The 18,844-nt window shown below is 35.1% G+C and overlaps 1 protein-coding gene across 1 annotated transcript in view; it reads right to left on the bottom strand.

Annotated features, from left to right (window-relative positions):
* The window catches only part of TTC27 (tetratricopeptide repeat domain 27), a 113,994-nt gene that overhangs the window by 32,080 nt on the left and 63,070 nt on the right, over positions 1–18,844 (bottom strand). The window contains exon 11 of the mRNA XM_041477271.1: positions 899–994. Coding sequence (XP_041333205.1) covers positions 899–994 — 96 coding nt within the window. The remainder of the gene's footprint in view (positions 1–898; positions 995–18,844) is intronic.

Below are 18,844 nucleotides of genomic sequence, written 5' to 3'. Positions count from 1 at the left end.
AAACCATATTTGATGGTTATATTGCAAGTGGCTGTTGAAAGGCTATGTAGAAAATCTTGAGAATGCTCGGAGAAGATATGATTGGTTAAAACAACATGCAGTGAGATTAGAAATCAAAAAGGAATAAAACACCATTAAAAGTAAACCAACATGAATACCTTTGGAGGTACGCAATGTTAACAATTTTCTTGAGTTTGCTAAACACAGCATCATCAGATAAGACTTTAGTGTGTAGATTTCTGTACTAGAAAATGAAGATGAACAGTGTAGTTATGGGTATAAAAAAATCCTGTCATTACTAGTAAAAGAGGGGACTATCTCAAAAGAAAAGCTTTCTAAGCTCAAGCTCTTCAGTATACTATTGACTCCCAACCTGGCTGATTTCAACATGATCAACTTCCCAAAATGAACTTTAAAATACAAGAAAGATGCAAGTAACAGTAGCATAAGTAAACCAAAAAAATAATAAAAGGTAAGACAGTGGCAAGTTTATTTTAATAGGAGATATTTTTGAAGTTTGCAAGTTTTAGTCTACTTTGTACTGGAGGAAAAAGTAAATAAGAATTGCACTAAAAAGTAATTACTCCTGTGCATGTCAGAAGAAGACATCTGAAAGCAGAGCACTGTAGAACATGACTTCTCTCCAGAAACACCTGGTGTATATTCGGTTATGTCTTTATTTCTACAGAGTTTCAACTCAAAGTTGCATCACACTCACTTGACTTTGGAGTGATGCAGCATCAAAAATAACCACCACTGACTCTGAAGAAAAGATTGAAATGGGATTGTTTCACACCTGTAAGTAAACTGACTCTGAAGTAAAGATTGAAATGGGATTGTTTCACACCTGTAAGTAAACTGACTCTGAAGTAAAGATTGAAATGGGATTGTTTCACACCTGTATGGCCCAATGTGGAGGCACCTGACAACAGTAGAAAATCTTCATGCGTTCAGACACTGATGTATTTGTATTTTCAAACTGGTCTGCAAGTGCCTGTAAATGCAAAGCATATACTAATTTAGTATTTCAGATTTACTCAACCTAAAACCCCCATAAATTCAAAGTATTCAGAATTCTAGGCATTTTTTACATACTGCAGAAATTCTAATCAACTATTATCAATACCAACTAATATCAACAGCAATAAGAATCAAATTTAAAATCCCAAGTAAAACACTTTCAGAGTCAAACTGCATCAACTATTGTACTGACTCTGCCTAATGCATTTCAGTCCTTAAGCTTGTTTTCCCCTAAGACAAAATTGATGTGCTTTAGGCATGACATTTCTTTTTTAAAAGAGAAAGACAAACATATTAAAGTGGACCATGGTTTTGGAAACAGTTCTAATACAGAATAAAATATTGTGACTTGGCATACAATTCAAATCAGGCTATTTTCTTTCTTTTGGTGGAGCTATGGATTGTTGAAATATTTTCTTCTGAAGCCTTTTGAAAGAGAATGGTAACATTCACAGAGAAAAACTGCACCACTATTTTTTTCTCTGAAAATCCACTATGAAGTTATTTAAATTCAATAGCAAAAAACCCACAATATTAAAGGCAGCTATAGCCAGAAAGGTAGCTAGAAATTTTAAGGTACGGGAGAAACTCTCTTCAAATGCCAGTCACCATTAAGTAGCAAATTTAAGGACAGCGTATAAATAAGGGAATATTAAATCCCTTGTGCTCACATGATTCACCTATCAAAGTCTCTTTAATAACTCAAAGACTTACACATGGTGCTACACAGGTCAGAATTTTCTCAGCTTTCTGAAAATGAATGCAAAGATTCCCAAGCAAAGGGAAAAAATTGATAGGATCACTTTTTTCTCTCTTTTTAAACCCAGCTGTTGATATCAATAATGCAACTGACAGCTGCATAAAATCAATTCTGTGATTCAAGCTCCTAAGCATCTTGTAACTGTTGTTGATGTTAATGGGATTGACTAAATGGCTTCATTGTTTTAATAAGAAATCACAACATGCAGCAATAATTTAGGTTCTAAATTTTTTTTTAATTGTTGCTTAACCTCCTAATTTTAAATACTAATATTTCACATATTTAATCTTATTCACATTCTTTTTCATGAAATTATCTCCAGAAGCCTGTTCCTACAGATTATCCAGAAACCTATGCCAAGCAAATGGCTGAGATGTATTTGTAGTAAGGAAAATGACATACTAATAAAATTGCATTCCTTTACACAGTTTCAGGCAAACCAGAAGACTCAGGTTAAAAATAAAACTTTTAAAGTAATATTATTTAATTTTAGAAGTTATTTGAATACAAGCTATATAATACATTACATTTCTCTGTTTTAGTTCTGCTGAAATGTTCTAATGCAATCCAGAAGCACATTTTTCTATACTCTGTTGCAACAAAAATTAAACCAAAAAATTGTCCAATTCCTTGGGTACCCATTTTATGAGACCAAACAATGTAGTAAAATACAGTTGAAAAATTTAAAAACAGTAATTGCTCCAAGCCTTAGAAAAGCAGGAAACTCCTAAATATGTCCTGCAAAATAATTTTTTTGAGGAATACAGGAAATTAAAGGTAAGAAATGCTTTAAGTGTATCAAAATAGTTTTGGGGTTTTAACTTCTTGTCTCCCCCTTTTCTAATTTCTATGTTCCAACAGAAAAACTGAAATACAAAGAAAACATTTTTTCAGAAGAATGCAATTTATTTTGAAATGTGTGGCCATATCTTTTCTACACTTCTCAAGCAGAAAAGCCAAATGTAAGTGACGTGTTACAGGAGAATATGATTGTTAACAAGTAGAATTCTCCCCCTTCCCAAACCCAGAACTGTACTCTGTTCAGAGCTCTAACAAAACTGAAAATGAAGGCAGAATTTATGAATATTACACATTCCTTAAAAAGAGTAAACATCAATGAATTTAGAAGTCCTAAAAAAATCTGTGGATAATGCACTCTTTAATACATTGAAAAAATAAGCTCTGAGAGTTCTGCCTATTATTGAAATATAGAAAATAAGTTACTCAAACTTTGAATTTTGTGTTTCTGAATAATGCTTTAAGAAATAAAATTTGGACTGTATACTGGCAAGAAAATGAGACTTCTACCATGATCAAACAGCTAATATCTAGCAGATATTAGATCACAGAACAATGAATCAATATATTCAAGAAGTGGGCACTATCAAGTGAGCAGACTTTTTCATTAATAACCTTCAACATAAATACACTGTAATAAAAAAAGTATGTAAATATAGAATACTTGCAACACAGTCAGATGTAAGATTTTGTGACTTAGTTTAACTCAAGACTCAGATTCCTGCCTTGCAAGTTGTTACATAGAAATAGAGCAGAGACCAATTAAAATTCACAATTCTAAATGATATGAGTTCTTCCACAGGCAACATTTAAAAATGTTAACAGGTTACTCCCACCATGTAACACACCCTCTTCCCAAGGCTTAACCTGTCACAGCAATGAGTTCTAAAGTCAAAAGACTCAATACAGAGACATGTTAAGCCAGTCTGGACACAACAAAACCAGACAGCTTTGATGGAATTTTATATCATGAGAAAAGACTACACTATTGCCACATGAAAGCAGGAGAAGACAGCTCTAGAAACTACAGTTTTTCCCACCTCACACTCCAATGCCTGCTCTGACATTAAGCAGTACGATAGGGAGCCTATTTGAGATAAGCATGCCATGCTAATTTGAAATTATCACAGTAGGGCTTTTATTACTTTACTTATCAACCTCAGTCTAATCACTTTTCTAATCAATCTCAGCTGGTAATTATCCACATCTGAAGTATATGAAGCTTGTAATAGACTTTCCCACCTTGGACATAATTTTCCTATGCTCATTCCCATTGTATATTCTTGCTTTGCTTGTATGTTCAACATATGTGCAACACCACTAAGGTCCTCAAGATAAAATATCAGCTTTGATCTTCAAGCCTGACCAAATTTCAATCTCTTCATCCGCTCCACAAGTTTTAACATCCTTATCTTCAGTGGCTGACTGAGTTAGAACTTTTTCTTCTTTTTAGCCAGACCTTATCTCTGTGCTTAATCTCTGGAAATACTATTACACCCTTACAGTTTCTGAGTTGTCATTTTCCCACAACATTATGCGGTTTGATTTCTCAACCTTCTTACAGTACAGTTTTAAAATTTAGTTATCCACCCAACTGTCTGAAATCCCTCCCCCAAAGATTTGTTCCTTTAGTTAAAATATAATCTTTAGATTGCTTTTTGCATCTAAGGTAAATAAATGGCAATTTCACATGTTTCTTTCTATTCTTAACCTCTTTATTCCAGCTTAAAGTTTACTTGCTTTAAAAAATGTCCCTTACATGTAACACTAACTATATGTAAACATTTTTTCCCATCCATTTCACCTGAAGGATGTCCTGATCCAAGCTTACTTAGGGGAAAAATCCTCCCACAACCAAACAAAAAGCCCCAAATTCCTATCTTTTGAAAGGAGCAGGATATTTAATACTTGTCAAAAACTTACTGGAAACAGCACAACACCTTGCTTGTGCAGCAACTGCTTAATTCCATCTGGATCTCCCATCTCAAAAACACTGAAGATACAACTACTCCTATCCAAATTTAACACTGCTGGCCCGAATAAAACCTCCATTTTATCCATGCAATTTCATCTCACTTCTTCCCAAGTTTTCATATCAGTAACACACAATGTGACTGCACTGCTTTTTCCTTTACCTGTCTTTTCCAACAAGAGCATTTTCCAGTTTTAGTGTTCCAGTCACAATTGTTCCACCCGATTTCCTTCATCTGTGCAACAGCTCGCTTCACAGTGTTAATCACCATAGCTTGTTTATTTTGTTTTCCTGCCTTGTCCTACTGCTAACCAGGCATCCAGCTGTTTCCCACCAACCACACTCTATTAAAAAACTCTAGTCTTTATTTACCATGTTATTACCTGACCACGTGCTATGCATTTTCCAGTACTTCTATCTCCACCCTTCTTTTATTTCCTCATACCCTTTGATTTATCCTGCTACCCTTGATGTTCCTCTTTATTTATGGTTTTATAGACAGAAAGATTAGATAAGTTTTTTTCTACACTTATGTGTCTCAGTCTAAAAATCCTGTCAGGCTGCCAGAATCAATCCCTAGTTAATAGCTCTGGGACTCCAGTGGGGATGGTCCACCCATGAAGTCCTCTCTGCAAGAATGCTCACACCAGCCATAAACCACTATGTTAATCCATCACCTAATCCCAGCTGACATGGTGTCTGTGGCATTATCTTGTCCTGCTTTTACCCTTCTCTAGCACCTCAAAGCTGTCTGCTTCTTACATGTTTTTACCATATATGACAAAGATTTAGCTTGATTCACGATGAATGCAAAGTGCCTTTCAGTCTTTTCTAACACAGAAACTCCAGACACACTTTTCATGAAATTCTTGCAAGTCTAGGGTTCTTTTTCTTCAATTTTTCCCAAGCATGAAGACTTCTGAAAATCCCACAAATGACCTTGACCTTTCCACGCTCTGCCTAGACAACCGCCACCATTTCCCTTATGCTTCTTCCATTTCTGTACACTATCTCTGGATGACTTATAAGCAGCAAGCTGGTGTCACAACTCTCCTGCTCTTGTATTCTAGCTGTTCACTTAGCTACTTACACAGTTTATACACCTATTGAAGTATCAAAGTATGGACACCAGGTGTGAGACTGCCCGGTGGGTCATGGCTTTGTGTCAGACACAGAAGTGCCTGACGGCACCAAGACATAGTTGGAATTGTTCTGCTGCCTGGAAGAAAGGTGTCTGGAGACAAAGGGGGGAAAGAGGTAAAAATACATCTGTAGAGCAAACAAACCTGCTATATCATCCGTACTACGGCTCCTAAGAACTTAGCAGGTGTACAGCTCAAACTGAACTGAGTTCACCTATGTTATTTACTCAAAAGCTAAGCAGAGGAAAGCTTTGTAAAGTTTGTAAAAATAACAGCAACTACATGTGCAACTCTGGTTGTGGAATTACATAGTTCTTATTTTATTCATAAGCTTACTTCAAAAATTATGAATGAATAGGAAAATTTATCATCAAAAAGCTCCTTTGATTTCCTACCACAGAAGTCAGTCTCACAGACAGTTTCTACTGCTTAGTATTTATGAAACAAAAAGTGCGTATTTTTTTAAGCTTATGGAAGATTAAATTCTCGTGGATCCTGTAATACCTACAGATTTCCGTAAAACTTTCAAAGATTCATTGATAAATTAATTCAAACTTTCACACTATTTAAGACTTACTTCAAAATGCTTTAATTTTTTTTTTGAGGCAGTGATATTAAAATACTTGTTTAAAAGGAAAACCTACATAATTCTTGCAGTTTCAAAACATTAATTTGCTTTATTATTTTTCAAGTTGCCTTCTGCCAAGTTACATTTTCTAACAATAAAGTCTCAAAAATGCTGCAGAATTAAAAACTACAGTCCAAGTTAATTTGGGATGTATTACAACAGTAACTGTCACACTCTTGTTCCACACTGTACACAATAATACATAAACACAGAAAACTACTAATGAAACCTTCATTCTTCCTGAAGAACATATACGTAATCAGTGTCTAAAATTCAGAAACTGTATGCCTGTTAGAAAACAGGTGACAAATAGAGATAATTAAATATGCAGAATAATTAGACTTTTTTTTACATTTCTTTCCTCTGAAATATGTATTAGGTATTCCAAGCTTTTCTTGTACTGTAACTATTTTAGTACCTTGTGGATATGTAATTACATCTTGAGTTACACTCCTTTGATAATCTTACTTTAAAAAAGCATTAAACCCCTCATTTACATTTCAAACAACACACTTACTTCAACAGCTCTTTGTCAGCCCAAGAGCTTCTGAAACCAAGACCACCAGGACAAACTGAGACATATGCAGACTGCTAAAATCCAATGGTCAAAATTAAACTACCAGTGAAGCAATGCCAGAAATGATAAAACTATTAAATGTTTTCATATAACAATGCAGTAAAGTTTTGCTTAATGGGAGACAATAATTTCTGGCCAAGTCCAAATTTCATGACAGAGATTATGACAAATAGTGATAACTTTATTGATTGCCAATTTTATCACTAGAGGAATAGATACAAAAACAGTTCATTGGGTCATATTACATTCAACCATTATTCAAAACAGCATTTTGACAGTTCAGACAGAACTTTGTTGCTTGGAAACTAAAATGACTTTAAGGAAATAACAAGCTATCCTTTCAAAAGCTCACACAGCTCACAATATAGTTCTGTTAAACAATGAAACCATCTCTGAATACTTAAGAACTAAGGCATCAAAACACACAGAAAAAACTATTAAGCAAGGATGCATTTCAACATCAAGAAAAATTCTCCCACTCATCTAATTTTCAAAGTGGAATTATGACACTAAATACTCGAGGAAAATTTATTACAACAATCACTATTATAAACTGTAATTTGCAATTCGTGGAAGTTTAAACAGACCATTTCTTGCACTGTGCAAAGATGCCAAGCTGAAGACCACTACTTACGGGAGATTCCACATTATTCACGTTCTCAGGAGGATAAAAATGTTCCATGAGAACTCTGCAGAAGTTAAATGCTTAAAAGCACAAAAATATTGCCTCTTTTTTGCACTTGATTAAAATAAAAGTCTTACTTTCATTAAAATCTTGTAGCCTTGAAGACTCGTGTTTTTGCTCATTTTGCAAATTCATCTTCTCAGTCATTTTTTTAATCAAATTATTGCTTGTTAGGATTGACCTCAATTGGTGTGTTTATTTAAACCAGCTAGAGGACTGTGTATCACACTGCTCCCCAGGAACTAAAAACTGGTTTAAAATTTATGAAAATAATTTTACCATGTTGTATAGCACTGACTGCCTACTTTGTATTGCAAATAAAAGTCTACAGGGTGTCTGGAACACAGACACTGAAAAGATTTCAGGATGCTTCACAGAGAAAAACTACTAACAAGATAATGCAGCTTGAAACAAAATTAAATGAAACATTCAAGTAGAAGACTTTAGGATGTACATTTACAAACCTAAGTCTGTTTGCATTGAAAGCAGTGTTTTACCTACTTTGTTCAATGCTTTGGTAAAAACTTATTGATAGTATGTAGTCACTACACTGACAGAAAACACAATGTTCACTGACCCGGGTTACTCCTGGGTCCACAAATGGAAAATGGTCCCAGTTTCTAGCAGCTTTACACACAAAAGGAAAAATGCTGATTCCCTTTAACTGAAATGAAAACAAAAATCTTCTATGCATATTCTCTCAAATTAGAGTAATCCCTTTTTAAACAGCAGACGAATCCCCAACTAATACTTTGCTTATTTTTCCCTCCCACTGCAGACTCAATGGAGAAATCTCTCTGATCTCTGAAAACAGGAGGTCTGCTGGTACTGGACTCAGCACTATCCACCCCACAGCAATGTTCTAGTAGCTGACTTTGATGAATTCTTCAGTTAAGATGATCCAGCTCTCAAGACTGTAAGTAGCAACAGTACTGAGTATGCATAAGGAACATGGATTCTTCTCTGCTATCTCCTTGTTCCTTCTCCCCACTAAACAGCAAAAGAAACTTCTTGGCACCAACAATTCCTCACCAAATACTTAAAAGCTTAAAGTTTCCAGGCTAAGTAGACTGCTAGTAGAGGCTTTTTCAGGACAGCTTTCTCTGTGGCATCTGCACACAGGCTTGATTTCATTGTTAGCACTTGACTTGAACATGAGAATAATGCAGTATTCTCTTCAAGACAGATTACAACTAGATAATTTCCTAACATGGTTCAAGTTTGGTGCATTTAAAGTTGTTATAAACGCTTTTTTTAAAAACAAAGTTTTTGTTAATTCTGCGGCAAAGAAGGATCTTGCTCATAGCCTTTAATAAAGATCTGACTGTTCTTGCACCAGAAACCTCTGTTTTGGTGCAATCTTTCCTCCCCAACCCCATCAGGCATTACAATAACTTGTTATGGAGAGTAAGTTACATCAAACATTTATGTTTTGTAATATATAACAGATCTATTCTTTGAGAGATGCAGTTGTTCCTCAGAAAAGCCAAGAAAGGAAGGGGATAGTCAAGCTAAACCCTTTAATTTTATAATTTTTCTATGCATTATATAATTGTTAGTATGGACATAGTCATAAACTTTCATAACTATGATCCATTTTATCTATCCTGTATTCCAATTGGAATACCCTGCTCAAAGAATAATCTATCCTGTACTTTTCCTGTTGCTGGTAGACTTGAGTTTACCTACCATATAGCACACATTTGCATTTTGCTGATAACAAATTGCGCCATAATGTATATATACACAAGCAATTTAAAAAAAAAGTCAAAGTACCTTTAGCAAAAAAAAAGGCTCACTCAAGCTTTAATATAAAGCATAACCAAACACAATAGGAATAAATATTCAATATAAACATTTATGCATGGCAAAAAAAATTTGTAATTTGATGTTAATTTCTGAAACAACAAACACTTTAAATAAAGAAAAGAATTTCAGAGGAAAAGTTTTGAAGACTTGTCTTAAGACTAATTAAGACTAATTGCAAGCATGCAAACATTTACAGCTTCCTACCTAGGGCAGAGACTGGATGGTATTCTGCAATACAAAAGAAATATCAAAGGAAAAAAAAACCAGCACAAAACAAAATGCCGTGTATTCATGGAACTGTTTTGGTGCAAGTGCATTTGGATTTGGTGCAGTCACACCAAGCATAATTCTTTCATGTTACTAAGATATCAGAAAAAGTAAAGAAAATCATGTCTAGTATTATCTAGATACCCATAACCTGAAATCATAGAAATTCTGCTGCTTTAATCGCCAGAAGCTCTTTTTTCAGTAATAGAAATAGTCAATTTATCATGGGGGTTTTTCAACCGCAAAGTGCTCTTTTGCTGTTAGGTGTTTTTCAACTACTTTCATTCATTTGAAAACTTCAAGAACATCTTTACTCATTTGGTGAAGGGGACAGGAGTATAAAGGGAAAAGACAGACAAGTTCAGTCTCTTTTTTCCTGAATCCAGCCAGAATGTCTCAGATAACATCTTGGGATACCCACTGTTTTCCCTCCTCACAAGAAGAAATTTTTCCTAAGAATAGCTGCCCTGTACAATGAAACCTTGACTGATACCCAGTAGTTTCTGTTGAAAAATTACTTGGCAGGAAATAAACGTTCTTCCAGTAGCTGAGCCTGACCCAGAAACCATACAGTGAATGATGGTAAAAACATTAGAAATATGACACACGGGCAAAGCGTTTAAACTTTAGCTATCCCAAAAGAAAGCAGTCACATGTAAAGAAATCTGTTTTCAATATATGTATTTTCTTGAAAGGCATCCAATCCAGTTTTTCACATGTTCCTGGAAAGCTCTCTATACATCAGGGAAAAACAAACAAACCCTCTATCACTCTCTGTTAGTCACTGATCTACTCACCAAAGAGGAAAAATAAACATCTTCAGTAACAACAGGTTTGAAATCAATTCCATTTCCAGTGAAAATAAAAACATTCTAAATTCATTAAATGTTCCATGTCTGATTGTATGACATGTTCAAATAGAAGTGTATAAAGCTCCCCTAAAGACTCAGCTCTTCATTAAAGAAGGAGGAAAACACAGTTCTTTCCACAATTATATAGCCAGTTTGGCACACAACCAATCAAAAAAACCAGACCAAATGAAAAATTTTCAGTCAGCTGGACAAAGTTTTGTGGTCTGTGCTGGTCACTCACATCAAACTGATTGATGGACAGAGACAAGACAACAAAGAATCTTCTGCTACTTCACTGGACTTGCCATACGAAAAACCTTGCCCAAGAAAACCATCTACTATAGACACTGAGAGACAGCCAGGATAACGTGTACATCCTTCACTCTGTTAAGTCTTCAATTGCTTGAGGACCATCAGTGTGGACTGATGGTACCACCAAGTTCTAATGGCATCACTCCTGCACTGGAGGCAATTTTCTTGCAGATCTGCAGGAAGGGGTAGCACGCTGCTGCCAAAGGAACAGATGCCCTTTGCTTTCAGCTAACCCTGTTTTACTTGAGATTCTCTAACCTGAGCCAGAGAGAAGAGTACTGAGGGGCAAATTAACTCTTTTACCAGCAGCTGCCACCACCTACTTCCTGCTACCATTTTTTTCCAGGGGAGAGAAGAACTTGAGCCCAGAAGTCTGCTGGGCTTCTGGCCATTCATTCAACCCTCAGCCTGCACCTGTAATGGAGAGCCAGAGGAAAGAAGGCAGATTTCACACCAGAGAAAAGGGCAAAATGCAGCTTGGGAGCTCCTGAAATAGTTAAAGATTGCACTATAATTTGGTATTTTTGACCCTGTAAGTGTCTGAACCTGCAACATTATTAATGACCTCAGCTCATGTGCATTTCACACAGGGGAAAACAGAAAGAAAGCAGAAGTGTTCTGTGTTAGAATCATTTACTACATATTTCTCTTTCTAGGCAACTTCTATGTTTTCCCAGATCTGTATCTGGAAAAATGGGCACGTATAGCACAGCAATGTGCATAACGGCTACAAACAAAAATATTTATGCCATTTAAAAATCTAGTTCTGGCATGGAAGGTCATATTCCTTACAAAAACATCTCCACATTTGTCAAAATGCCTAAGTCTTAGCACAAAACCACAGTGCCATCATTTGCAATATTCAGTCAGAAAGCAATACTATAAAAAAACTGGCTAACTGCAAAAGTAAATGGAAATATTGAAAATAATCATTATCATATACTCAGAGGGAGGCTGGACACCAGATTGGGACCCCCAGAGAAGTGGTCTCAGCACCAAGCCTGGCAGGGTTCAAGAAGCATTTGGACAATGCTCTCAGGCACATGTGTATGACTCTTGAGGATGGTCCTGTGCATGGCCAGGAGTGGGACTTGATGATACTTGTGAGTCCATTCCAACTCAGTATATTCCATGATTCTGTGATTATAAAACTCTCCATACACCAGTCCCAGTGATTATTTGAATCAATGGTCATTAAATCAGTTTGGAAAGTTCAGAATCCAAATATATTACTCAATTCATAAAGCCATAAGAGAAACTAAATGAGTTGAATTAGGCCAGAAAAATCAGTTCTCTGGTTAGAAGCTACATCTAGCACACACTATTGTGAAGTTTGTCTCTCCATTCAATTGATTCTTTACATACTAGATTCTCCAAATTTTCTATCTCCAAACATTTAGAAACCACAGCAGTCACCATATTAAGCAGGGCTTTTTAACAACACAACCCTCCTTTCAACTTACCGCAAAATGAAGCCCTTGGCATGATGGAAATTCTTTCAATGGAAACATCTTTTAGAAAAAGCAGTGCTCACTCTCCACTACTCCATCACAGTTACAAACTAATTTAAATACATCAGCATTTTCATTCCACATGAAACTAGTTCTTATTTTTGTAAATAGTACAATAATTTAATCTAAAAATCTAAGAAAAATAACATTTTCCCTTGTTAATTACACAATAGTTCATTCTTTTCTATTTTATCTTTTCCTCAAGCATTATTTTCCATCCCTATTTCTGTACTTATCTCACAGGGATTTGTCACAAGTGTAATGACCTTTTTTACAAATCCCTTCTTCCCACTTTCTGTGAATTCATATTCTCTAGGTAAAGATTACAAATCTCTACAGCTTATACTTCAAAGTTCTGCTGCAGAAAACTGATCTGCTGAAATCTTACGCTTAATAATGTACAAGAAACAAATTTTCCAAAGAATTATCCTTGATTATCCTTGGTGTTGACCTCCATAATAAAAGTAAAATATTTCCAATGTACTGTGCTGAAACTCTACCCCTATTTGGCTCTACAAACACTTGCCCCTAAACATCTGAGAGTAATTCTTTTCAGTTTTTATCAGATTTCCAACTGAAAATCTCCTTTGGCAATAAATGCATTGGCCTCCCTTAAAATCACAGCTTGTTTGCTGACCTGAAGAAGTAAAATATGTATTTTGTATCCGGAGAAAAGGAAAGCCCTACTGACAGAACATTCAGTATTTATTTTTTTTAATGAATATATATGGGCAGGACCAAGGACCACCAGTTATAGGAACTTACTAAGTTGGCTTTGACTTATTACCTATTCCAACTTTTGCAAATATTAGAGAACCAGTATTTCCATATGCATTCTCTATTGATACTTTTAGAACTAAAAGCAGTCTTCAGTCTCATGTCTTGCAAAGGGTAAAGCAGCTCTAAAATACCTTCTAATGAAAGAATTTTTCAGAACAATGCTGGATCACTTTGAAAATATTAAAAGACACATAGACACAAGCACTTCTATCAAAAACATTTACCTCATTGTTATCATGTAATTTCCCAGCAGTTGTTTTTGTGTATCTTCATTTCATTAAAGAAGAAGGCACTATCTACTATATGCATGACTCTGAATTAAGGACTGAATTCATTCTCTGTCTTCCAGTACTGTTCACCATGGTCCTAGAACTTCCGGAACTACAATAACCAATGCATTTAGTGCCTTTTCATTGCATTGAAAAACTCATGCATTTGGCAGGTTTTGCGCAGCAAGATTCTGCACAGAAAACAGAGAGGACAAAGAGAACCGCTTTCATTTATTTACCTGATTTAACTTCTTCCCTGTAATAAGCTGATTACCATTATTGAATTGTAACTCCAAAACTATAATAATTTTATATCTTTGCTGCATATATTTTTATTGCTCTGGAAAATGATGAAGAACTGAAAAAATGCAAAATTAATTCTGTCTTAATTTGATTTTTTAAAGCTATTTCATGAAATAGCTTCATGTTTTTAATAGACTACTACCCTAATCAAACAAAATAAGCATACAGATTTGTGTAATAGAAAGTGAAGAATGATTGAGCCAGAGAGAACTATCACAAATTTACATATTTTGAATTAATAAAGGTCAGTACTATGGTCAGCAAATAATATTGCTGGGGTTTTGTTTCTTTCATTTATCTGGGTTTTGCTGATTTGGTTTTTTTTTTTGATTTGCATCTTTTCTTCTCTTCCTTTAAAAGGTGAATCTTCATTAGCAGTGAGAATTAGACTGTCCTTCAATGATACATAGCCTTATTTCTATGTATTTTTTTTTTTTAATCCAGAAGGATTCAATGTAAACATGTTTAAGACAACCCTATCTTTAATAGAGAATTCCTGTTTGGTTTTTTTTAAATTTAAATGTTGGAGTTTGATAAATAGCATTTTTCATGTCCTAAAATAAGAAGTCAACTTGCCCCTATTTTAGAGACTTTTTTAACTCTTAAATGAAAAGAGAAGTGTGATTAGCAAATAAAGTAAATGTACATTATGATACAAATTAAACAAAATTACATGCCTTGTAATGAAAAGACAACTATCAAAATGAGTTTTGCATTTCAAATTTTCTCTTTTCTTACAGATATCTTAGAAAGGCACAGGTTCTGTTTATGCATTAAAATTGATATATATTAGGGTTTCAGTCCTAACTGTATAGGACAAACACAAAAACCGCACCTTTTTGTCCTATCAGCTTCCAAGCAGTTTCTCAATTCTGAATAATTAGGTCTTAAGCTATGAAAGAAAACACACCTTTGCACCTGCCTGTCAGCTTCTGAAGGCTGGTTTGCTCTCTCAATTCCAGATACTTCATCAGTGATTTTTACCAGATCATACATCATATTGTCCTTTAACTGCAGCATCACAACATGTCCTGCTGGTATATTAGCTGAGATTACTGATTGTAAGCGCAATTTAAAACATTTATATATTAATGAAATATATAAACATTAATTGAAATATCAGTGTTTCTTACCCTAGTTATAACCATGTTATCACCTGGACTTTAAACTTTGTTGTTCTACAGGTAGTGCCTGTATCATCAATACAGATATTGAATGTATAAAGATATTAACATATTTAAGCACTCAACATTTAACAATTCCCCTAAATTACTGATTTTAAACAATTATTCTACATTTCTTAAGTCTATAAGAAAAATATAATTTATCACTTCTTGTTAATCTTCTTTCCAAAAATGAGCATTTAGAAAAATTACACTTGTTTAACCCTCCATCTCTAGTAGACCTTTTATCTAAGAGGTCTTTCAGTGTAATTCTTTGGTATACCAGTTAAAACTGTTTAATTTTTCTATTTTATATGGTGGAAGGCTGGAAAGCTACTGCCTATAGAGAATTTCCCAATTGTTTTTCTTTATGATATTCTGGTAATTCATTCTTTCCCACCCTTTATTACTTCATCTCCAGGCAAACAAATTCATTCTTCACTTTAACTTATTCCTTAAGTATCCCCTACATGTTTAAGTAATCTCAACATCTGAAGTTTTATTCATATCACCATTACTTCGAATTTAAAAATTATTGAGGAAGAGACTACCTCTTGAACATAATGTATCCATTTCACCTATATAATCACTTTAATGGCAGGAAAAAGAGAAGGCCAAAAATTTGTATGGCATTTACACAGAAGAACTTCAGGCACTGGACAACCAATAGTACTTAGTTTTTGCCTAACTCCAGGTGAACTTCTAAGATGCAAAATGATGTTGACAGTTTTAAGGAAGCATGCTGGGACAGGAGTTAATTAGCATGCTGGAACTGTGCATATCAGAATTTTTTCTAAAGCACGTGACATACCAGATTCTTAATGTGTATGTTTTGGTTCATTATATCAGGCCCTGCCAATGTGCATTTCACTTTGAAAACAATACTAGCCAACTAAGAAACAATATTCACTTCAGTTGTTCACAGACATTTTGCTAAAAAAAGCTTAAATTTCTTTATAATAGGGCTCTTGCAGTGGGTGGGGAAGAAAAGCACGTAAGAGGAAATGAGTCGAACAATTCCAAATGAAATACAAAGCATTTTGATATCAAAATTAGCACAAAAGAGGTCAAGGTCATGAGTAGAAGATAACTGGATTCATGACCATCTGATGTAAGATTTCCTTTTTGTTTGAAACACAGAGCCAAGCAGCGTACCAGGCAATTTAGAGCATCCCAATGCAACTGCCCTTTGCAATGTTTTGTTTCAGTCAAACACTACCACCTAAAGAAGCGTGTCAAAACACGAGGTCTCCAACAGCACAGCAGCATTACTTTCAACAACTTTCAAAATGATGAGATTACTGTTATTTCTGTAGAAATATTGAATGCAAAGTTACTGAGTGCCAGTGCATAGGATATGGGTTTCAATGTTAAAACCTGTTAATGATTTAAGCCTCCACTTCCAGCACAAAATCTTCAGAAAAGTACTAGGTGTATTTTATCTTTTTTAAGCCATTTACTTATTTTTTATTTATGTTACTTACATGAAATATAATTTTATAGTTATTGCATTATCCTTATCAAAAAAGTGTACCTTCTTGAATGTTTTTGTTTTCAAAGAAAAAGCTGTTCCACCTGTCAACTATGTTACTTTTATGATTTATCGAAAGATGTAAGCAGAATTTCCTCTGAAGTCTGTAGAAGAAGCTAGATTTAAAAGTTTACTTGATGAAGGGTGGATTTAAAACCAGACCACTTGTTGTACTGGCACTGGTGAACAGCAGTCATAAAACACTTCACACAGGGTGCAAAACCCACTGAGGAAATGCGTATGGTTCAAACTAGTATGCCTGTGGTAAGTTCCAAGCTGTTGTGGTTACACTGCTTTTACAGCTCCCAAATCAGTTTGATCTGGGGGAAGACACAACAGCAGACAGTGCTGAAAAACAGATGCAAAGACCTCTTGCATGAGCTCTGCCTTCTGTTTTTCACTAAAGGGGGAAGGATGAGAATAAAGAAAAAAAAGAACAACTATCACCATCAAATTCAAGTTAAATTACAGTATAGGAGAAGCAGACAACTGCCTTGAGATAAGGCAGAGTCTGGCTTGTAGTAACCAGCATGTGTGCTGGACAGTGTGACTGTCTAGCAGCACAGGGCTATTTCAAAATATGATTTGTTAGCTCACCTTGAGGTACCCATCTCCAGACCTGTAATGACACTTATGAGATAAAACTGTAAAGATTCATCTATTCAAATGTAGCAACAGCTGTATGTCTTCATCTATTCAATTTAGCAATAGACAAGAATAGCGTCTCCTTGCTGCCATCTGATCTATGGAACTAATTATTTTAATTGTTTAATTTGTTGAAGTGGAGCTTATAATGTTTATGCCTTCCAGAGCAAAGCTTAGGCAGAACGATGTCAATGTTGTGTACTGGTACTCATATTTCTCTTTGCAACTTCCTGTCATCACTTTATCTATAAAAGAAGTGCAGTATTACTATTCAATATGGTTTAAGGATTCTCCTATCACCACCTTTCCAAATGTCACAACACTGAGTGAAGAGAGTCTAAACGGAGAAGTCTTCAGAACTAAGGCTCCATGGGAAACACTTGGGAAGAAAATGGAGGCTTCATATTTTTGGCTTCTTTAAGGAAGTACATTGACACTGGAAGTGGAACAGCTCAGGTGTTGAACATAATTGTCAAGAATAGTTGAGAAAATATGAAGAAACTTTGGCATAGAAAGAATGGTTTCATTCTTTCCCCCATACCAGCTAATAGCACTGACCCAAATTGGCAACACCAAGACTACAGTAGAAAACTTAGGTGGAAATCATTACCTGGAAAATTAAACTACTCAATATTCTCTTTTTTTTTTTTTCCTCGTGGTACAAAATCACTTCAGTTACTCCTGAATAACTCTTGGCACACTGGATCTCTAATTCCCCCTCCTCCCTGTCCCTTCCAACACATAATCACATAGTAGAAGAAAAACAGAAGGAGTCAAGCATCACCCCATTAATTATTTTGAAGTGTGCTAATGAGTTTGGTGTATTCCCAGACTCAGTTGTGTCATGTAACATCTTCTGTCAAATATGTCACCTGTTTAAGTAAAATGAAATACATTCTGGAAATGTGTGCCTTGAGACTGCAATCATAGCCATCACCAAGAGGTCACTCTCTTTTGAGATTGCTTTCTGAGGTAATAAGGTATATTTCTAGTGTTCTGGAGACTTTGTGATCTTGTACAGAATTCAGTAAGGAATGGTTTTATAAGACATCTGGCTTTTCTCATCTTCTGAAACACTTTTTGGAACATGTGTTCTAATAATAAATGCAATTCATAATAGTTAAGAACTGTTGGGATATCAGTACAGGATCTCTACAGGATAGAACAGGGCTGTGATCCACTTATTACCCTCCTGAAGGAAATTATTTATATCTCTCTCAGTTCTCCGGTACATTTCAGACCCCAGTAACTTTCCACTAAAACTTTCAACTTGATGTGAAACAAATTTATTAAAATTAATTTTCTCCTCCTTCCTCCCCTCCCCCATTCCACCCACAAATAAAAGCAACTATTAACATCTTATTTAATGTGCCCCTAGAGTTCAAGAGGGGGTTAAAGAACAGAAACAGTAACTCCTAGTACAGAGATCTAATACTTTTGCTGAACAGACAGGTGCTGTCATTCCCTTGGTTATGCTACATGTCTCTCTCTGTTACTCCAACTGTGGTTTGAGAGGCCTGACCAGAAAGATATATGACTTGAGAAGCAAAAGAACAGGAAAAAATCTGTTTGCCTCAAACCTCTCTAGATGAGCCTTTTGGGAAGAAGATTGCTCCCCTCTCCTTTTTGAACTCTTCCCTTAAATGCTGAATTTGTCCAATGTAGAACCACCACAAATAAAAAAAGGCAGAGCAAGCAATTTGGCAAGGAAGTGCCCATTTACTTTTGAAAATAAAAAGGATATATTTCTATGATAAATGTCATAACTTTCTTGCATAACCATTTAAAGCCCATCAATGTGAAATTAACATTGATAAATAC

This window comes from Pyrgilauda ruficollis, unplaced genomic scaffold (genome assembly GCF_017590135.1).
Source record: "Pyrgilauda ruficollis isolate IOZ18807 unplaced genomic scaffold, ASM1759013v1 scaffold4, whole genome shotgun sequence".
In the NCBI taxonomy this organism is placed as follows: Eukaryota; Metazoa; Chordata; class Aves; order Passeriformes; family Passeridae; genus Pyrgilauda; species Pyrgilauda ruficollis.
The sequence above is the reverse complement of the archived record's forward strand: the minus strand, read 5'-3'. Positions and strand labels throughout refer to the sequence as shown.